Genomic DNA, 22,785 nt, shown 5'->3' with positions numbered 1-22,785 from the left:
ATCCACATAAGAACTGAGGTGGCCCGAAATGGTTTTTGCGTTACCGGAGTTACCTGTACGATAAATTAATGCGTGCGAATATTCATGGCTTGAAAGTTATTCTATATCTCGGTTTCTATAATTTATTTTTACTAAATAATTAGTTAGCATGATGGTCAAGGGAGTGCTTATCGACATCATTGGCGAAAGGAATTGTTATAAACATTAAAGAGCCACAAATAACAAATTTTACAGTGAACTGCGTACATAAATTAATGCGTACGAATATTCATGGCTTAAAAGTTATTTTATATCTCGGTTTCTATAATTTATTTTTACTAAATAATTAGTTAGCAAGATGGTCAAGGGATTGTTGGTTGATACCATTACCAAAAGAAATTGTTATAAACATTAAACAGTCAGAAATAATAAATTTTACAGTGAATTGCGTACGATAAATTAATACGTACGAATATTCATGGCTTAAAAGTTATTCTATATCTCGGTTTCTATAATTTATTTTTACTAAATAATTAGTTAGCAAGATGGTCAAGGGATTGCTGGTTGATACCATTACCAAAAGAAATTGTTACAAACATTAAACAGTCAGAAATAATAAATTTTACAGTGAATTGCGTACGATAAATTACTGTGTGCGAATATTCGTAAATTAATAGTTACTCTGTATTTCGAGTTCTATAATTTATTTTTACTAAATAATTAAATGGCAAGATGGTCAAGGGAGTACTTATCGACATCATTGGCGAAAAGAATTGTTATAAACATTAAACAGTCAGAAATAATAAATTTTACAGTGAATTCCGTACGATAAATTACTGCGTGCGAATATTCGTAAATTAAAAGTTACTCTGTATTTCGAGTTCTATAATTTATTTTTACTAAAAAATTAAATGGCAAGATGGTCAAGGGAGTACTTATCGACATCATTGGCGAAAAGAATTGTTATAAACATTAAACAGTCAGAAATAATAAATTTTACAGTGCATTGCGTACGATAAATTACTGCGTGCGAATATTCGTAAATTAAAAGTTACTCTGTATTTCGAGTTCTATAATTTATTGTTACTAAATAATTAAATGGCAAGATGGTCAAGGGAGTACTTATCGACATCATTGGCGAAAAGAATTGTTATAAATATTAAACAGTCAGAAATAATAAATTTTACAGTGAATTACGTACGATAAATTACTGCGTGCGAATATTCGTAAATTAAAAGTTACTCTGTATTTCGAGTTCTATAATTTATTTTTACTAAAAAATTAAATGGCAAGATGGTCAAGGGATTGCTTGTTGATACCATTACCAAAAGAAATTGTTATAAACATTAAACAGTCAGAAATAATAAATTTATCAGTGAAATGTGTTCGATAAATTAATACGTGCGAATATTCATGGTTCAAAAGTTACTCTGTATCTCGAGATCTATTAGGTATTTTTACTAAAAAATTAGATGGCAAGATGGTCAAGGGATTGCTTGTTGATACCATTACCAAAAGAAATTGTTATAAACATTAAGCAGCCAGAAATAACAAATTTATCAATAATTACTATCGCGGCGATCGAAGTCTGGCGAAGTTAGTTTGGGGTGGGGGAGTTGCGCACCGCGCACCGCGCACCCCACCACGGCGTCCGCGCTCAGTCAGTCAGTCGTGGTGCGCACTCAGGACGGAACGGGAGGGCTCCGGGACCAGAAGGACGAAGGACCTTGCAGTTGACCAGAGGTTCTCCAGAGCTGCCCTGGCCCACCCTGGCCTACCCTCACCTACCTTCGAGTGGACCAGGGATCCTCCAGAGCTGCAGTGGACATCACTGGTCAACCCTGGTCCACCTTAAGCTGGTTCGCGGTCGGACAGCGGTTCCTGGAAGCCGTCTCCGCTCACCTTGGTCAACTTTCAACAGCTGGTAAGTGACAATACAAATATACATTTTCTATTTTGGTATATGTGGTTATTCAACGAAAGCCGTCAATTACACTGTCCAACACCAAAAAAATTTTGCAATACCTGTTGGGTGATTCTTATACACTTTGTCATCCTAAAACCGAATCTGAAAGTAGAATTGCTCCATCACGCAACGTTTTCGAAAAATTTTGGTTTTTGTAAAAATGCCTGATTTTGATACGAAACGACGTGTTACGCAAAAACTAAATACGCGAGAAAGTTCAAATTTGAGTCAAGAGATAGAGGGGTCTCTCCTCTACATATTCATATAGTCAATTATATTTTTATGTACTTCCTAATAGTTGTAAATGGTTGTTAAAGTTTGAAAATGTGCCGACGCGGGTACTTTGTACGCTCTATTTTTGTATTTATGTGAAAAATCCTTTATCTAGCAGGAATTTACTATACAGGAATGCATTCTACAGACATTTCTGGTAAAGAAACCATTCACGAAAAGTATTTGGTTCCCTTAATGTACGAGAAGGATCAGAAAATGTTAATTGACAGCGTGTGCGCGACGCGTTCGCGCCAGACGGCCATTGCAGCCTTTTCGCGACTCGCCAGGGCCGTCGCTATGCGTAGTCGACGTTGGTACCACTCAAGTATGTCTTTGCTTACTATGCTTAATTAAATACATTTTTTTTTGTCTTTTTGGGTGCCAATCATTACAAAAGATTATAAAAATACGAGTTATATTCACATTTCATTCAATTTTCTTTATTAAGCATTTCCACAATGAAATGTGAATATAACTCGTATTTTTATAATCTTTTGTAATGATTGGCACCCAAAAAGACAAAAAAAAATGTATTTAATTAGGCATAGTAAGCAAAGACATACTTGAGTGGTACCAACGTCGACTACGCATAGCGACGGCCCTGGCGCGTCGCGAAAAGGCTGCAATGGCCGTCTGGCGCGAACGCGTCGCGCACACGCTGTCAATTAACATTTTCTGATCCTTCTCGTACATTAAGGGAACCAAATACTTTTCGTGAATGGTTTCTTTACCAGAAATGTCTGTAGAATGCATTCCTGTATAGTAAATTCCTGCTAGATAAAGGATTTTTCACATAAATACAAAAATAGAGCGTACAAAGTACCCGCGTCGGCACATTTTCAAACTTTAACAACCATTTACAACTATTAGGAAGTACATACAAATATAATTGACTATATGAATATGTAGAGGAGAGACCCCTCTATCTCTTGACTCAAATTTGAACTTTCTCGCGTATTTAGTTTTTGCGTAACACGTCGTTTCGTATCAAAATCGGACATTTTTACAAAAACCAAAATTTTTCGAAAACGTTGCGTGATGGAGCAATTCTACGTTCAGATTCGGTTTTAGGATGACAAAGTGTATAAGAATCACCCAACAGGTATTGCAAAACTCGAAAAAAGTTTAATTTTGTCGGACAGTGTTATTATTTCTGTATTTTTAATTCGAATTTGCTTCGGAATTTATCACAAGTTTCTTTTCTTGAAATTACATTATATTATATTTTTGACACAAAATTAGTACTCTGAAATTTTATTATATTATATTATATTTTTGACATAAAATTGGCATTTTCAAATTATATTATATTATATTTTTAACATAAAATTGGTATTCCTCCGATCGGAGGTCCCTCGGGGCTCACTCACGGGCCGGGCCGTGGGTGAGTACGCGTATTAGCGAACTCGGGGCGACAAAAACTTGTAGGTTGTTGCGTTCTAATTTCGCTATATTTATTCTTGATTAAAATTTTTCAACTTTCAAATTAAAAATTATTTCTGAACTTTCAAAAGTTCTTCTTCTAAAATTTATTTATCTGGTTTAAAATTGGTATTCCTCCGAATGGAGGTCCTTTAGCGACTCGCTCACGGGCCGGGCCCGTGGGTGAGTACGGGTATTAGCGAACCCATGGCGACCCGAGCTTGTAGGTCATTGCGTCCCAATTTCGTTAGATTTATTTTTGATTGAAATTGATCATCTTTCCAATTAAGCATTACTTCTGAATTTTCAAAAGTTCCTCTTGTAAAATTTATGTATTTGGTTTAAAATTGGTATTCCTCCGAACGGAGGTCCCTCAGGGGCTCACTCACGGATGGGGCCGTGGGTGAGACGGGTATTGGCAAACCCGAGGCGACCCTAGCCTTTAGGTTGTTGCGTCCCTATCTCGTTAGATTTATTTTCGATTGGAATTGTTCATCTTTCCAATTGAAATTTATTTCTGAACTTTCAAAAGTTCCTCTTTTAAAATTTATCTATCTGATTTAAAATTGGTATTCCTCCGAACGGAGGTCCCTCAGGGACTCACTGCTGTGGGTGAGTACGGGTATTGGCGAACCCGGGGCGCCCCGAAGCGCCACCTCAGTAGATTGAAGTTCTGTCTTCATCTACTCTTAGTTTGTTGTCGGTTAGGCCGTACTCGTGTACGGGGTTGTTATGGCTCCCGTGAGCCGGTTAGATTCGCACTCTCGTGCATATTAGGTAGGCCGTACTCGTGTACGGGGTTGTTATGGCTCTCGTGAGCCTGTTAGATTTGCACTCTTGTGCATGTAGGTAGGCCGTACTCGTGTACGGGGTTAGCTTGGCTCTCGTGAGCTGGTGTTAGGTTGGCTCTCGTGAGCTGGGTAGATTTCGCACTCTTGTGCATATTAGGTAGGCCGTACTCGTGTACGGGGTCATCGTTTCATCTTATTTTCGTCGTCTTTTTTTACTTCGGTTCCTCCATTGTATTGTGTCTCATTACTATTAGTCTGTTTCAGAGTGAATGCAACAGATGAGAAATTTTGTCGTCGAACGAAGACACCACATCGAACGAAGACACCGCATCGAACGAAGACCACATTATTTATAAGTTAGTATTAGTTGTCGAGCAATTATTGTGTTCGATTAATTTTGTTAGTTTCGCTTGTTGATTTGGGTCACAGCCTTCTGCTGTGACCAGTTGGTAGCGTCACCCTCGAACCAGAGGCTAGTACTCTGGTTCGCTTCTTTCATTTTTCTTTCTCGTAAATCTGAGCCTTCTGCTCCATTTTTATTTTCTCTGGAATTGTTCAGAGACTTGTCAGAATTAGTTTTTTTTTGGCTCACAATAATTGCTCGATTCGATTGCGTGCGTTAGTTATTAAGCTTGTTTATCAGTATTGTATAAATGTCGAGTAATTATTGCCGTAACTTCAGTTTGCTCGGTTCGATTTTTGATTCCGACACAGCCTTATGCTGTGTCGGACCTTGCTTGTATGTACCAGACCGGTTGGTACCGGTGCTCGGCGTAGATCCATTGAGAGGGATGGTTGAGAGACCTGTTCACTCGTGTAAAATCCTCTCTGCTGTAAGGCCACCCGAGTCGCCTCAACGCTAGTCGTTGCCTGGCGACAGGTGGGTGGGGGAAATGGGTATCGTTTGAACGCTTCTCTCGGCCATCGCTCTTCGTGAGGACACGTCGGGTACCGGTGCTGGCTGGAGTTGGGCTGCAAGCATTGTACGCGTCGCGTCACCCTCGATCCAGAGCCTTCTGCTCTGGTTCGGTTTTGTTTCTTTCTTTGAAAGAATCAGAGCCTTCTGCCTGATTCGTTTTTGATCTCCCGTGAATCGGAGACTTCTTCTCCGATTCACACCTTTTGCTCCGCAATAATTGCTCGACATACGCTGCGAAATTTAGTTTGTAAGACTCGAAAGCGTCGTTGTAAGAAAGGGAGTCAGAAGGAAGGGTATCGAATTCCTTCTGGCTTCCTTTCGGGTCTCTTGTGCAGCAACCTCCTCGTGGTGAGACCCGGGCAATCGGTAATATTCTCTATTTGTTAGATCTTCTATTATCTTACAAATAGAGAATAATATCGAGCTAATAGCTGCTCATTTATAATTTGCGATAACATTGTGAAATAAAATTTAAGACGTACTGATAATAAAAACTTGTGTGTTTAATTGAATTGTGTGTGTCTGAATTTATTTTAAACTTGCATGGGGTGGGCCCAAAGTCCTTCCTGCTTTCCTTCGCGCTTTCCTTGTTTACCTTTGGCCCACCTACGCCTTCTTGGCAGCTCCTTTTAATTATTAATCGAAACACACACTTCTTGTTTCGGAATACTTTTTCATTCAATAAACATCGTACATTTTTTCTGGATTTCTAATTGAAATTTGCTTCTGAATTTTTTAAAAGTTCCGTTTCTTAAAATTGCTATGACCCTAGCCTTTATGTCGTTGCGTCCCAATTTCGTTTGATTTATTTTCGATTGGAATTGTTCATCTTTCCAATTGAAATTTATTTCTGAACTTTCAAAAGTTCTTATTCTAAAATTTATATGTCTGGTTTTAAATTGGTATTCCTCCGAACGGAGGTCCCTCAGGGACTCACTGCTGTGGGTGAGTACGGGTATTGGCGAACCCGGGGCGACCCGAAGCGCCACCTCAGTAGATGGAAGTTCTGACTTCATCTACTCTTAGTTTCTTGTCGGTTAGGCCGTACTTGTGTACGGGGTTGGTTTGGCTCTCGTGAGCCGTTAGATTTGCACTCTTGTGCATGTTAGGTAGGCCGTACTCGTTTACGGGGTTAGTTTGGCTCTCGTGAGTCGGTTAGATTCGCACTCTTGTGCTTATTAGGTAGGCCGTACTCGTGTACGGGGTTAGCTTGGCTCTTGTGAGCTGGTAGATTTGCACTCGTGTGCATGTTAGGTAGGCCGTACTCGTGTACGGGGTCATCGTTTTGTCTTTATTTCATCGTCTTCTTATACCTCGTTGTTCCTCCATTGTTTTCTGTCTAATCATTACTAATCTGTTTCAGATTGAGTACAACAGTTGCAGAAATTTATCATCGAACGAAGACAACGCATCGTACGAAGACTCGTTTCTTCTTCGATTACTTCTGTGTTCCTCCATTTTGTGTCTAATTATTATTAGTCTGTTTCAGTTAAATCGCAACAGTTCAGCATGATCATCGTCGAACGAAGACAACGAATAGTAAGAAGACTTCACAGTATTTATAAGTTCGTATTAGTTCTCGAGCAATTATTGTGTTAGATTCACTTTGTTAGTTTCGCTTGTTGATTTGGGTCACAGCCTTCTGCTGTGACCAGTTGGTAACGTCACCCTCGAACCAGAGGCTACTACTCTGGTTCGCTTCTTTCATTTTTCTTTCTCGTAAATCTGAGCCTTCTGCTCCATTTTTATTTTCTCTGGAATTGTTCAGAGACTCTGTCAGATTTAGTTTTTTTTTTTGGCTCACAATAATTGCTCGATTCGAGTGCGTGCGTTAGTTATTAAGCTTGTTTATCAGTATTGTATAAATGTCGAGTAATTATTGCCGTAACTTCACTTTGCTCGGTTCGATTTTTGATTCCGACACAGCCTTATGCTGTGTCGGACCTTGCTTGTATGTACCAGACCGGTTGGTACCGGTGCTCGGCGTAGATCCATTGAGAGGGATGTTCGAGAGACCTGTTCACTCGTGTAAAATCCTCCCTGCCGTAAGTCCACCCGAGTCGCCTCAACGCTAGTCGTTGCCTGGCGACAGGTGGGTGGGGGAAACTTAGGGTATCGTTTGAACGCTTCTCTCGACCATCGCTCTTCGTGAGGACACGTCGGGTATCGATGCTGGCTGGAGTTGGTTCTGCAAGCATTGTACGCGTCGCGTCACCCTCGATCCAGAGCCTTCTGCTCTGGTTCGGTTTTGTTTCTGTCTTCGAAAGAATCAGAGCTTTCTGCCTGATTCGTTTTTGATCTCCCGTGAATCGGAGACTTCTTCTCCGACTCACACCTTTTTCTCCGCAATAATTACTCGACATACGTTGCGAAATTTAGTTTGTAAAACTCGAAAGCGTCGTTGTAAGAAAGGGAGTCAGAAGGAAGCGTATTGAATTCCTTCTGGCTTCCTTTCGGGTCTCTTGTGCAGCAACCTCCTCGTGGTGAGACCCGGGCAATCGGTAATATTCTCTATTTGTTAGATCTTCTAGTATCTTACAAATAGAGAATAATATCGAGCTAATAGCTGCTCATTTATAATTTGCAATAACATTGTGAAATAAAATTTAAGACTTACTAAGAATAAAAACTTGTGTATTTAATTGAATTGTGTCTGAATTTATTTTAAACTTGCTTGGGGTGGGCTAAGGGTCCTTCCTGCTTTCCTTCGCGCTTTCCTTGTTTACCCTTGGCCCACCTACGCCTTCTTGGCAGCTCCTTTTAATTATTAATCGAAACACACACTTCTTGTTTCGGAATACTTTTTCATTCAATAAACATCGTACATTTTTTCTGGATTTCTAATTGAAATTTGCTTCTGAACTTTTTAAAAGTTCCGTTTCTTAAAATTGCTATGACCCTAGCCTTTATGTCGTTGCGTCCCAATTTCGTTTCATTTATTTTCGATTGGAATTGTTCATCTTTCCAATTGAAATTTATTTCTGAACTTTCAAAAGTTCTTATTCTAAAATTTATATGTCTGGTTATAAATTGGTATTCCTCCGAACGGAGGTCCCTCAGGGACTCACTGCTGTGGGTGAGTACGGGTATTGGCGAACCCGGGGCGCCCCGAAGCGCCACCTCAGTAGATTGAAGTTCTGGCTTCATCTACTCTTAGCTTCTTGTCGGTTAGGCCGTACTTGTGTACGGGGTTGGTTTGGCTCTCGTGAGCCGTTAGATTTGCACTCTTGTGCATGTTAGGTAGGCCGTACTCGTGTACGGGGTTAGCTTGGCTCTCGTGAGCTGGTGTTAGGTTTGGCTCTCGTGAGCTGGTAGATTTGCACTCGTGTGCATGTTAGGTAGGCCGTACTCGTGTACGGGGTTAGCTTGGCTCTCGTGAGCTGGTGTTAGGTTTGGCTCTCGTGAGCTGGTAGATTTGCACTCGTGTGCATGTTAGGTAGGCCGTACTCGTGTACGGGGTTAGCTTGGCTCTCGTGAGCTGGTGTTAGGTTTGGCTCTCGTGAGCCGGTTAGATTCGCACTCTTGTGCGTGGTAGGTAGGCCGTACTCGTGTACGGGGTCATCGTTTCTTCATCGATTACTTCGGTGTTCCTTCATTTTGTGTCTAATTATTATTAGTCTGTTTCAGTTAAATTACAACAGTTCAACATGATCATCGTCGAACGAAGACAACGAGTAGTAAGAAGACATCACATTATTTATAAGTTCGTATTAGTTCTCGAGCAATTATTGTGTTAGAATCACTTTCTCAGTTTCGCTTGTGATTTGGGTCACAGCCTTCTGCTGTGACCAGTTGGTAGCGTCACCCGCTTCTTTCATTTTTCGTTTTCGTAAATCTGAGCCTTCTGCTCCATTTTTATTTTCTCCGTCATTATTCAGAGACTTTTCAGATTTAGTTTTTTTTTGCTCACAATAATTGCTCGATTTAAGTTCGTGCGTTAGTTGTTAAGCTTGTTTGTTAGTATTGTATATATGTCGAGTAATTTTTGCCCTAACTTCACTTTGATCGGCTCGATTTCTGACTCCGACACAGCAGAAGGCTGTGTCGGACCTTGCTTGTATGTACCAGACCGGTTGGTACCGGTGCTCGACGTAGATCCATTGAGAGGGATGTTCGAGAGACCTGTTCACTCGTGTAAAATCCTCCCTGCCGTAAGTCCACCCGAGTCGCCTCAACGCTAGTCGTTGCCTGGCGACAGGTGGGTGGGGGAAACTTAGGGTATCGTTTGAACGCTTCTCTCGTCCATCGCTCTTCGTGAGGACACGTCGGGTATCGGTACTGGCTGGAGTTGGTTCTGCAAGCATTGTACGCGTCGCGTCACCCTAGAACCAGAGCCTTCTGCTCTGGTTCGGTTTTGTTTCTCTCATTGAAAGAATCAGAGCCTTCTGCCTGATTCGGTTTTGATCCCCCGTGGATCGGAGACTTCTTCTCCAATTCACACCTTTTGTCCCGCAATAATTACTCGACATACGCTGCGAAATTTAGTTTGTAAGACTGTAAACCGTCGTTGTAAGAAAGGGAGTCAGGAGGAAGCGTATTGGATTCCTTCTGGCTTCCTTTCGGGTCTCGTGTGCAGCAACCTCCTCGTGGTGAGACCCGGACAATCGGTATTATTTTCTATTTGTAAGAACTTCTAGTAATCTTACAAATAGAGAATAATATCGAGCTAATAGCTGCTCATTTATAATTTGCAATAACATTGTGAAATAAAATTTAAGACTTACTATTAATAAAAACTTGTGTATTTAATTGAATTGTGTCTTAATTTACTCGGTATGGGCCAAGACTCCTTCAATGTTTTCATTGTGTACCCCTGATCCACCTTCAGCTTCTTGGTAAGCTCCTTTCAATTATTAACCGAAACACACAGTTTTTGTTTCGGATTACCTTGTCATTCAATGAACATCATCAACTTTTTTTTCTGGATTTCTAATTGAAATTTGCTTCGGAACTTTTCAAAAGTTCTTTTTCTTAAAATGTTTGCTTGTTTTGCTTAAAATTGGTATTCCTCCGATTGGTGGTCCCTCTGGGGCTCGCTCACGGGTGGGGCCGTGGGTGAGTACGGGTATTGGCGAACCCTGGGCGTCCAGAATCGCCTTTAGGTCGTTGCGTTCCCATTTGAGTTAGTAGTTTGAAGTTCTGACTTCTTTTACTCTTGTTGAATTCTTGTTGGTTAGGCCGCACTCGTATGCGGGATTATTAGCTTGGCTCTCATGAGCTGGTTTTAGGTTTTGCTGAAAGTTGTCATTCCACCGATCGGAGGTCCCTCCATTTATTATAGGTGAATGTTCTAAGCTTCTCGTGGATCTAGTTGCAATATTTATCGTTCGTCAGCGTAGAGGGCGTAAATTGGTGTTTTTAACGATGTCGGTATTTCAGATCGTGAGACACGAAACCCCATATGGTGATTGGTCCACTCCTATACCTCGTTTGTGATTTTAGTAACTGCAACTCCTGACATTTCAGTTACAACGATAAAGAGCGCGCATATACTATTATTTTGGCGGTGCCGATAATGTAGATTTCTGTATTCTCAAGATGTCGATAATATAAATTCGTATTTTATAGATGTGTATTAGTTTTCTGTCTTATCGACAACATTATTATTGATAAATTGTATATTATGTCAAATAGTTTTTGACACTTTGTAAATATTCATTCGTTTGTTCGTCGTTTATCAAGAACGTTTCAATCAATAATGAACAACCAGATCCAAACTCTATTGTGTGAAATATCATAATGAAAATATTACTACATGGAATATTATTATATGGAATCTAAATTCCATATAAATCAGAGAATAACGAGATGAAATTAATATTGAAAAACTTCATGCAAAACGGTAGCGTCTTTACGTGTCGTACCGTTGCGTTCGTCGTTTGCTTTCTAACTACAAACGTGAAGGAAAAATAATACAACTATATAAATATGTAGTATGGGGACTATTTCCAGGGATCATGAAAAACGCCTTTAGTTTCTGTGACTTTAATCCAATCATCTTTATTTCAATCGTTTGGAACACCTTTTCTTGAATAGCAAAATATACTTTGCCCTGAATGACATCCAAAATTAATCAATAATATCTTCTCAGACCAGCTGTATACCAGCTTTATTATAACACGGTTATACGAAGACCTTAGACATACATTACATATCAATATCTACTTAAAAATTATCGTTGATACATTCATTTTCGTATTATAATTCTACGGCATCCACAATTTTTGATTGCCTATAATTCGCTATTATCTTTTGGCTGGGACTATGAAATTGATCGTTTTCCTGGTTCGTGCTAAATATCTTTCGCTTCCATTTCTCAATTTCGGACCCGTCTTGGATGGAAAGACTTGCTAATTTTTCAAAAAAGTATAGGAAACTCTTTTGCAGCATCTGATTTTCATCGTTGAGCTGCGCTTGGAGATAATTAACCATGATCACTCTACTTCTGAGGTCGTACAATTGCAGCGATAGCCTCTGCATCTCGGTTTCTGTTCTTGATCTTTCTTGTAGTTCGGCATCTACCAACGCTTTGTTATTCATTAACTCTTTCATTAACTTCCTGTTAGAATCGATTATATCCAATAATTGGCCCTCGAGGGCATGAAGATTTTTCTTTTTCATCTTCAACGCGGATTCTTTCTTCGTGTTCTTCATTACCTTTAGTTGCTTTGGTTTTTCTTGGAGTTTTGGGAACCTTTTGAGTGGACAACTCTTTAACGAATTTCGTTGGTATCTACCCTGAAAAAAATAATAAGCATACAATAAGTATTGTGAACACAATGTTTCTTAAATGAACTGTAGATATTTATGCAAATTGTCATTTTAATATGTCGATCTGCGAAGAAAGAGTGTCCATGTAAAGAATCGTAATTGTGCAATTATAAAAATAAAAATCGTAAGTGTCGTAATTATGATTTTTTTTTAAATGTCCATATGAAACACTAATTTTGCTAAATTACATTTACTAACTTGTTTGGTTGTTTAATCGTGTAACTGTTTAACCCTTTACAATCGGCTAAAATTTTATCAAAACCTGTTAATCTCTTCTGTCTACAGATTTTATTAAGTTAGAAGAAAAATCTTTACTGAACCCTAAGCATAAAGTTGTCAATTTGCGGGATGTATTTCGGTTGCATAAAATCTGCAGTAGTGGAAAGGAATAAGAAACATACTGTTCTTCTATTCAATCGTTGTTTTTCATTCTTAGATCCAGACGTCAATGAAGATTTCTTACAGTTCACGAATAATCGTTTCTTCACTGATTTGCTTTCCGTTGTGTCTTCTCTTTTTTTCAAAAGCTTTCGAATTGCCTTAAAGGTGTTGACAGGAATGCGATTACGAGAAAGGTCTATCCTTGTCAAAACAGTGTTCGATTTCAAAACATTGATTATATCCTCCGCGGTTTGTTTTGTCAGCCCACAACGTTTCAAGCTCAACGTCTTCAGCCAACAATCGAAGTGCACAGCGTGCATTAATTGTCGTACGCCATTGTCACCGAATTTTGGATTCTGGTTCAAGATTAGTGTGTGCAATCCTTGGACCTGAAATAAAAATTATTATTATTCTTCAATTCCAAGAATTTTTCAAACACTTTGCATCATTTATCATTTTCTTTTCTTAAATTTTTACTAACTTCAACCAGAAAGGGGATATCACTTGTTACCATGTGTTCATGTGATTTATGTGAATCATCCTCTACATATAGTGGTTGGATAAAATAATCTAAAGACTAGTGGATAGAATGATAAGAGCTTCAATATTGTATTTATAGGAGATAGACAAAATAATGGAAACCCTTCGCTAACTAAGAAAATTCTTTCGATGGAGTTTTTAAGAAATTCCTCCAACACAGATTAATATATTCACTGTTAATATAAGACTTGTAATATAAGTAAATATAACTTAATATAAGCTCTTTTTTTTAAGAACAACAATAGACTGAATCCCAGTCAACGATATAGATCATAGAATCCCAATGTCAACAGGTGTGACACAATTTCTAAGCAACGTTCCCATTATTTTATCCAAACTACTCTGTAACAATCATCTTCCCAAGCTATTCACCTTCTCAGCAGAATAGCATTCGCGAGATCGATCAGAAGACTCCGTCCACACATTCTGCAACAAGTCAGCTCTCCTCCTCTTCAGGAACAGGTACAGACTCATGGCACTTTTGTTGGTGAGACGACATCCGGAGAGATTCAGGACACGGATGTTCGGGTTGTTCGCCAAGCTCTCCAACAGCGTTTTGCAGCCTAAATAAGAAAAACATAATAACTAAAAGTATTTCGCGAAGAAGAAACAACAAAGGATACACCAGAAAAATACCAGAAGAACAATGTGTAAGTAATTTTAATTAAGAACCATACGAATTCGACGTAAACTAAGAAGTGGAAATATCGATATTGTTGCAAAGGTAGAAAACAATACTAACCGACGTCGCTGATTTTGCATTTCGTCAACGATAGATAGGTGAGCTTTTCGTTGTTCTTCAGCCCGGCGCAAAGGATGCTCATGTACTTGGGGGACAGCGGGATCCCGTCGATCGTGATCGATGTGATCCTCGGCGAATCCCTCGCGCAGACAGCAATGGAGTCGACCAGACAGCGCAACAGGAAGTTCGTGTAAAGGATTGGCCACAGTTCGTCCTTTCCGCATCGCCTGGACGTTCGAAATTCTCGTCTTCCGTCAATGTAATTGCCATCGCCGGTTCTTTAGCCTTTCCCTCCGTATCGTCTCGCACTCCCTTCCTCCATTCCATCCCCATCCTCTTTGCCACATTCCCCCTCCTCTCTCATCCTTCCTCGGTCCAGGCGATGCGACCTGCAAGCTTAAACTTTCTGCGAGTAGTATCCGAAAGACGAAACCAGGAAATCTCTTTTTCTTTTTTTTTTGTTTGAGAAATCTGAAGGGCTCGGGACGGGAGAACCAGCGTCGCCAGATCAAGACTTGTTCCCCCACTCTAATTTCCCCTTCTACCGCGCTATTCACCGGCACGTGACCGGTCACGTGACGCGTTTCGTCTCTGTCGCTTGTACTACCGGTACCGGCAGAGTGGGGGTAACTTTTTCCCCTCGATCCCTGCTCCCTCCCCTCGTCTGGCGACACTGGGGGAACCTCGTGTGTAGCACTTTGATCGAATAAAAAAAATTTAATTCAAAGGTTGAAAGAGTTTGACCGTAGAAGTTTTTTTAAAAAAATGTTTCCATTCTATGAGTTCCAACGAGTAAAAGTTTGAATTATTCATGTGAAGTATGTTTGTGCTACACAAAAGGTTGTCGGCCATGGGAACATTATAATGTTGCACATGAAATGGTCGATTTTATTTGATGATGACAGTTAACGAAGATTCTGCCAACGATCACAATTAACGAAGGCTGTAGTTTCATTTTATGATTAAAATATACGTGACCTAGATACTAGATACAATACATTCAAATGGATTCAACGTAATCTCCTTTCACTACATGCATAAGAACACAGTTTTTAATTCGAACGCTTAGTTATATGATAAATGATACACCTATGTAATATAGAAACAAGTTACTTCGAAATATAGTAATTATGGTACAGATTATAATATAGAAAGCATTACAAGTTATTTTAAAAGATAGTAATTGTGATACGCACATAATATAGAAAACATTACAAGTTATTTCAAAAGATAGTAACTATGATATATATGTGGAAAGCATTACAAGTTATTTTACAAGATAGTAACTATGATATATATGTGGAAAGCATTACAAGTTATTTTACAAGATAGTAATTGTGACACGTATTATGACATATGTGGAAAGCATTACAAGTTATTTTACAGGATAGTAATTATGATACGTACATGAAAACATTACAAGTTATTTTACAGGATAGTAATTATGATACGTACATAAAAACATTACAAGTTATTTCAAAAGACAGTAATTATGATTAATATAGACAAAAGTTATTTTAAAAGAAAGAAATTTCTTAAAAGAGTAATATAAATGTTCTTGTGTTTCTCAAATTTCTCAATCGGCCTTTCCACGTGCAACATATGAAGCATGCAAAGTAAAAGAAAAAAGACGTGGCAAGTTTAAGCTTGGGGAAGCGAAATATTCAAAAATCATCCCCTATAAATGTCCTACTAAACTATTTTCGTGTAGTTGCAAAATATAATCTGCCAGTAGCTCAATTCCATGTAACACTCACGCGTTTCAGATTTTAACACGAAGACGTAATACTCTCTTTTTAATGTCATAGTCGTTATGTCATTGTCTGCTAGTCGATATTTCAAAATTCGAATGTATTCGACCTTCGCTGCAATTACCATAATCTTTCGAGCTTCTCTTCCGTATTTACTTTCTCTCGTATCCTTCGGCAAACGCTCCGACTATACACATTAATTTTCGATATACTCCGATTCTCGGCGATACTATTCAATATGGGCGACCAATGTTTCAAGGCCACGCGGTCCACGCAGAATCGCAACCTTTTTCCTTTAAATCGAGCTCGTATGGTGGACAGCGGTTTCGCCGACTTTTGCGCGCACAATACCTTGTTAAAAAACGTTAGCATAACTTTTCTGGGACACCGAATCTCTAGCATACTAGAACCAGAAGCAGTTTCAGACATTCAAAGTGCTCCATTACGCTGTCTTCCTACTTCTGTGACTTCGAAAGAAACAATTCTAATTGTACTTCTCTGCATTTTTGAGAAATGAGTAGGCCAGCTATGAGAATTTACGGAACAACAAATTGACCAAAAAACTCTAATAAAATTTTGTCAGAACTGTAACTTAGAATAGGGCTGCTACGATACTCTGTTTTTTCATTTCTAAGTAAGGAAAATATATTTCTGAAAGTATTTAATATTTTTACACATTTTTTTGATAAGCTCAACCAAATCCAAAGACTGATCAAACAATTTGTAGGAGAAACGAATAAGGAATATGGCAGACAAATGTTGTCTATTGTTGCTATTTTATCAATATTTTTCCTTTCTACTAAATTGGCTGGTTCTTAATAAATTGCCGCTTCTGTCACAGATTAGCTAGAAAATTAAACATTGTACAAAAACAAGGGAAACACGAAAGTTTTTGCTTGTTTAGAGAAAACACTAATAGCGGATAAAAGTAGGAAGACTTTATGATACTAGAACGTCATGCTACGATACCTTGCAGTTTTATGATACAATTATAGGTCTCCGTTTACAAATAAGCAATATAATTATAGTTAGTAGCTACACTAATGCTGATCGTGATAAGTGCGATTCAAAAATCATTCAGGACTATGTTTACGTGTTATGAAGAATTGTGGAGTTGAATGAATCGTGATGATTATGAAATGATAAATATGTGAAATTATAATCTATGTTATTGTAAGTAGAATTTTTGTTACTTCCTTGTCGACGAACCTTATATAACCAACCGAACTGTTTGTTACTCTTTTTTCTCGGCTCTTTGATATTTCGCATGATTTGTCAAGTTTTATGTACCGTGCTCATTGATCCTTCGACTGGTCACCGTCGGATTTCATCACTCGTTGAAATGTTCGTACATTATTTAAATAATACAAGTAAAAATTGTCAAAACTGTCGCGTAACATTAAAACACATCGAAAACTGATACTGTCAGATTATCAAGACACAAGGGAACATTTGACAACTATTATCTTCTCGGTTGATACTTCATGCTACTGGAAAACTCGATTCGACATAACTAAAATTCCGACGAATTATACTTCTCCCTGGAACAGTTGAAAATTCTCAACAAACGTAATGGCTAAAATTTGTAACTTGATTAACAATGTGTCGGTTGTACATCAATTTCACATTAAAATTATTGTTTTTGTGTACAGACAAAGCGATATTGTATGTTAAATTTATAAATAGATAACTTGGACTTACTGCTTATTATATTTTAATCTCTGCTGTTTTTATAATTATTGTGAAATAAAAAAATGTAGAGTATAGACAGGCATTATTTTTCTACAATTGAAAGATTTATCGTAACTTTTTGTTATGTCTACGTCTTCGAGCATTCACCAATTTCTTCCTCATTCGAACATTTTTATTCACATTTATATATTTATTTACTCGATCTTTTTGTTTCATACGCTAGAAGTTATATTTTCTCACGAACATTGTGATCATTTTCTCTGCTGTAATTAAAACGCCTAAGAATCCTGAAATCTAATAAATCCTAATTACTGGAACAACGTAAAGTCTTTAAAGATAGGGAGTAGTTGACATTGAAATCTTAAATTATTATCTTAATTGCGACGCTTATGTTAAATCTATTTAAGCTCATAACATATTTATTTTAGACTAAAGCTATTTTAGTATAATCAAATGTGTTTAAACGTTAAACAATAATTCAATTGAAAAAGTAGATAAAGGTTGACTTACTTCCTTTTACAATTAGAGTCTTAGAGATAGAGGGTAATTGCTAATTTGTTCAACAATCTAATAATTCACAATATAAATACCGAAAAATCTTCCATCATATTTCAATTCATTTAAGTTTATTTGTTCTTATAATAATAATTCTGCTTTCATTTCGAATACTACGGCTCTGAATTTTCTCCTTGTTAGCAACTTTCCTAAACACTTTTAGTATTGCAATGATCGCGTTCACTGCGCCAATCAGGCTAGATTATAATTAAATTATTAAATAATTTTCCTGCGAAATCAGAATCATGGTTACGTACATACGTATTTGCGATGGTAAACGATAAATGTTATTATAAATGTTAAACAGAACTTACAATCGGAAATTGAGGAGTGAGCAGCAAATTTTAATGGCCGCCGAACTTACAGATTTTTTGTTCAGGCTATTACGATCAATTAAGTATGTATTTTCAGTCGTTGCAAGATGCAAGAATCATTTTAATTTTTCCTGTTCGATTTCCAGTGGAACTGAACTGTTATGTCCTTTTGCAATCAATCTCGATTCCTCGGAGATTAACAAATTAAACCTTTCTGTTTTAACGTGCCACCAGGAACACAGTCCCCAGTGATAGTCATCGTTGAAATAGTTGGACATTAAATCATAATAATCGAAAGTAACGGATGAAACAATTTCTGATGAAACGTTGTGTGATAGAATGTTAAATAAATGAATTTTATACCTTAGAATACGATGTTACATGTCTTAGTAAGGTAATAAGAAGAAATATTCTCGCTTTGTTTATCAGTTTTATTTTACGGCTGAGATCCAATTCACATTAAACATCTTAATGCTTCGAGTTCTCTTATCATTTTTGGCCCATGATCTTCGAATGATGTTTTTAATGTCTTCAAGTTGTTCGCGAATAATAATATGCTATTTCTTATTATTTTCAAGAAGAACACGGCAAAGATTATTAATTTAGACACAGTCCCTTTAATCAAATTTTAGTTGGATTTAATCAATGCTAAATGTAGATACTGTGAACGGAGCTTTCAACATGTTTTAATGGCATAGCTTTTGTGACTGTTGTGCAATTATCATATAAAATTGTATCGGGAGATATGGAATGAAATAATACTAAGTCCGTTACAAGAAGCACTACCAGCAAATCTCAAGTTTACATTTTTTAATTATAGGAAACCAGGTTTATTTGAAAAATTCTTTAATTTAGATTTATTGACGCAAACGTTGCATATTCATATGCGAAAGTGTAATTACCTAAATGTAAATAGGTTTAAATATTTTAATTAAATATTTTTTATCCCGCTGTGTAAGCTGTATGTATTCGCTCTTATAACATTTAAGATAGTAGAATTTGTTTATCATTTCCATTCCAACAAGCGTACGTGCAAAATACTGAACGTCCAATATTATTTTATAATTGTCTCCATGGGTCACCACACTTTTATACACACATTCAGAACATTGAAAACGTTCATCGAAAATCTAATTGTATAATCCCCCACCAGAATTCATGCGATAATAGAAAATTATGCGTTCAAAGGTGTCCCCTATTAAAAAGTTCACTAACAAATTGTTCACCATAAAAAGACAAAGTTCTCTCGTAGGCTCTCCCTAGAGAAACAATTTCGAGCGCACGATAAGCTCTCTAAGGCAATAGTAATTTACGCCAAGGAAACAGAAGTGTTCACACTCTCAAATAGTCGCTTTGTATCACCGCGGTCTGTGTAAACCGGCAATTAAAATTGTTAGAACTCCTTTGTATTTGCCACGCGTAAATTCTAGATACCCAGTATTCTCTTTGACTATCACCGAGTATACATTTCCGTTGTCACTGGTTGCCTTTCATTAAGAACAAAATTGCTCCCTTTTTGACGTCCAATTACAATAATGCAATCACACGATTGCAATCGAATTCTATATGTTCGTTATTAAATTGAATAATATGTCATTACGCTCGTGGGTTGCTTCATTTTCAGATGCTATGCAGATTTTTTACAATTTTTGTTACGACAATCGTTTAAAGATTATGGATTTTTGTGGAACTAGCACACAAGTTTTGAATTAACATGATTTTGTATGGTATTATTTGTCGAGTTAGTTTAATAAAATAAAATATTCGATCGAGGCAACAACTCTGCGAATCCCCATTTGAAATATAGTAGAATTATAGTAGAACTATAGTGATTAATTTATGCGTGCCATGAAATAAAATTACTTGAAAATCTCTGGTCCATACCAAAAGTTAGAAAATGGCAAATGACAGCTGGTTCATGATGGATGTATAAACACTTCGTACTTCGAATATTTAAATTTTCCAACTATTTTTGAAACTTTTAATGTAATGAACCCTTAATATATCGAATATTAAAATTTTTCCATTACATTAGAGACTTTTGAGTGTTTCAGCAATTGTTTGGTGCATACATGGCAATTTAAATTTCTGTAATGAGCACTTAATATTTCGAATATTAAAATTTTTCCATTATATTAGAGACTTTTGAATATTTGAGCAATTGTTTTGCTGCATCATGGCAATTTAAATTTCTGTAATGAGCATTTAATATTTCGAATATTCAAATTTTTCCATTACATTAGAGACTGTTGAATATTTGAGCAATTGTTTTGCTGCATCATGGCAATTTAAATTTCTGTAACGAGCACTTAATATTTCGAATATTCAAATTTTTCCATTACATTAGAGACTGTTGAATATTTGAGCAATTGTTTTGCTGCATCATGGCAATTTAAATTTCTGTAACGAGCACTTAATATTTCGAATATTCAAATTTTTCCATTACATTAGAGACTGTTGAATATTTGAGCAATTGTTTTGCTGCATCATGGCAATTTAAATTTCTGTAACGAGCACTTAATATTTCGAATATTCAAATTTTTCCATTACATTAGAGACTGTTGAATATTTGAGCAATTGTTTTGCTGCATCATGGCAATTTAAATTTCTGTAACGAGCACTTAATATTTCGAATATTCAAATTTTTCCATTACATTAGAGACTGTTGAATATTTGAGCAATTGTTTTGCCTCACACATGCCAATTTACATTGCTACAATGTTGAATACTTGAATCTTCAAATAGTACAAAATTTAAATTTTCAAAACACATCCAGTTTGATGGACTTTAATATTTCATTAAGTCGTGTGTTACTTTAGTCGTACCGGTGCATTGTGTGTGCAGCTTTTCTATTAGATAAGGGGTCGAGATTCGAGTTTAATTTCTGCCTCTACTTTGCGAATTCGTCGAAAACAACCGGGTCTGACGCGCGACCGAGTGCTGTTCGCAATTCAGAGAGCATGCCACATTATTAGCCTTTCAAATCGAATGATACTTTCAAGGCAATTCCACTGAATGTTTCATAACGTGTTGTTCGGCATCGAGGTGCAAACTTATCACATGTCGTGGCGCATCGTCGGCGTCATCATCGTCTCAATTTATAATCATCCGCCGAAAATTTCATTTCGCTAATATCTACACCCCCGTCAAAACAACTCCCAATCGTAACGTTGCTTTGAACGCTATTAGATTTTTGTTAGCGGTTCAGTTTTCACGTGAAATTGTGCAAACGTGTGTTAGAAGCCACCAAACAATTAGTGTATGTTAAAATTTCTTTCAACTCTAACGCTGCAACTTTTTAATGTATGTATTTCAATTACGAAAACTAGTTCTTTGCTAAGAGATGATTATTCACTATATTCACAATCTATGCAAAATATACCGGAGAACCATTTATGTCCTAAAGTTTGCAGTATTGAAATTCAAAATTACATTGTTCAACCGGCTTGTACTAAAATATTTTATATCTCGATTTTCGTTATAAGCAATTTTTATAAAAATAGAAAATAAAAGACATTCGCGAAAGAGAAATATGACTAATCGTCAAATTTTTCGGATACTGTGTTTTGTTGCTTAATATATATATAAATAAAACATTCTATTTCAGCTAAATTGCATTAGTTGCCTGAGTTTATACAATTTCTTTTCCTTCTGTTTTCCAACAAATCCATAAATCTTATATTCCATAATCCCATATAATCCAATTGCGCGCGAGGAATAATTAGTTCGGACCGTAACAAAACTGTGCAAAAAATTGTCCAGTACGACGAAAGAGTAGACAAATCAATTACAGCCAAAAATTATAATGCAAGACCTACTATCACTCTGAAAAAAATTCATAAAAATTGTTAAATTTTGCAGCGTTTACACGAGACTTTCTCTAAATTGTTTAAAATCGTGACACGCGAGGTTTGTCTTACAGTCGGAAATGTTTCTTGATATTTCGGCGCTCGAAAATGGAAAACTTTTTTTGTTTTTAAACAAATGAGTGATGGGGATGTTTCCAAAGGAAGCAAATCCGAAACAAATTTTTCGAGGAAAAATTCGAGGAAAGTTCGAGGAAAAAATTAAGAAAGTGAAATTGTCTCCTCTCACATGATTTTTCCAATATTCAATTGCAATTTGAAAGAAAACTATTAGAAATAGCTGAGTTGGGTTCAGACAATACAAAAGCTTGCATCTTCTAGGATTCAAACGATTTTGAAACAAGTAATTGTTATTACATTCTGAAAAGTACAGTTTTTTCAGGCGAGCACAAGTATTTCACCGTGAACTATAAACATGCGCATCTCAGCCGAAACCTAATAGAACCTTGCACCGACTACGATAAACTATGATTAGTTGACCAAACAATGCAAAACAATTCATTTGCGACAACTAGCAACAAATCTACCAGAAATCACAGATTTGCTTCAGGAATATTGATGCAGAAGAACAGGCATATTAATTCCACATATTCTATAGTTTCTTTAAAACCTGTGTAATTAATAAACACCGTGTAAATTCAAATTGATTTTTCTCGCAATCGGAAGCTACAAATGTTACCTTTTTACCTATTAAATTTCATTCTCTCTAATGGCTTAGAAGTCATTATTTTAGAGCGCGAAAATGGCATTTTCACTGTGCGGCTGCGCGACACGGCAACGTGAACGTAATGATTATCGGTACCATCGGCAAACAATCGGCGAT

General features: G+C 37.1%; 1 protein-coding gene across 4 annotated transcripts; it reads right to left on the bottom strand.

Moving 5' to 3' along the window:
* Positions 1 to 11,319: 11,319 nt before the first annotated feature.
* Positions 11,320 to 22,428, bottom strand: LOC143352976 (uncharacterized). Of its 4 annotated transcripts, none has more exons than XM_076786059.1 (6): positions 17,940 to 22,428; positions 17,237 to 17,901; positions 13,785 to 17,076; positions 13,415 to 13,605; positions 12,523 to 12,891; positions 11,320 to 12,088 (listed from the first exon to the last, which is right to left on the bottom strand). In XM_076786059.1, exons 3-6 carry the CDS (start codon positions 13,864 to 13,866, stop codon positions 11,549 to 11,551), a joined length of 1,182 nt encoding a protein of 393 aa, XP_076642174.1. In that variant the 5' UTR covers positions 13,867 to 17,076; positions 17,237 to 17,901; positions 17,940 to 22,428; the 3' UTR covers positions 11,320 to 11,548. The 4 variants fall into 4 exon arrangements, with proteins under 4 accessions (XP_076642174.1, XP_076642176.1, XP_076642173.1 ...); XM_076786061.1 differs by having other exon boundaries at positions 13,785 to 17,901; positions 17,940 to 18,011; positions 18,097 to 22,428; XM_076786058.1 differs by having other exon boundaries at positions 13,785 to 17,901.
* Positions 22,429 to 22,785: the final 357 nt, after the last annotated feature.

The sequence above is a fragment of the Halictus rubicundus genome, chromosome 3 (genome assembly GCF_050948215.1).
Source record: "Halictus rubicundus isolate RS-2024b chromosome 3, iyHalRubi1_principal, whole genome shotgun sequence".
NCBI lineage: Eukaryota > Metazoa > Arthropoda > Insecta > Hymenoptera > Halictidae > Halictus > Halictus rubicundus.
Note: the sequence above shows the minus strand (reverse complement) of the source record. Positions and strands in the feature narration are given on the sequence as shown.

What these genes read in the sequence shown, in the direction of transcription:
- LOC143352976 (XM_076786058.1), bottom strand. Translation starts at nt 13,866, where the DNA reads ATGAGCATCCTTTGCGCCGGGCTGAAGAACAACGAAAAGCTCACCTAT. An exon ending in ATGCAAAATCAGCGACGTCG is followed by an intron (nt 13,606 to 13,784) that starts GTTAGTATTGTT and finishes TTTCTTATTTAG; the next exon opens with GCTGCAAAACGCTGTTGGAG. An exon ending in AATGCTATTCTGCTGAGAAG is followed by an intron (nt 12,892 to 13,414) that starts GTGAATAGCTTG and finishes TTTTTATTTCAG; the next exon opens with GTCCAAGGATTGCACACACT.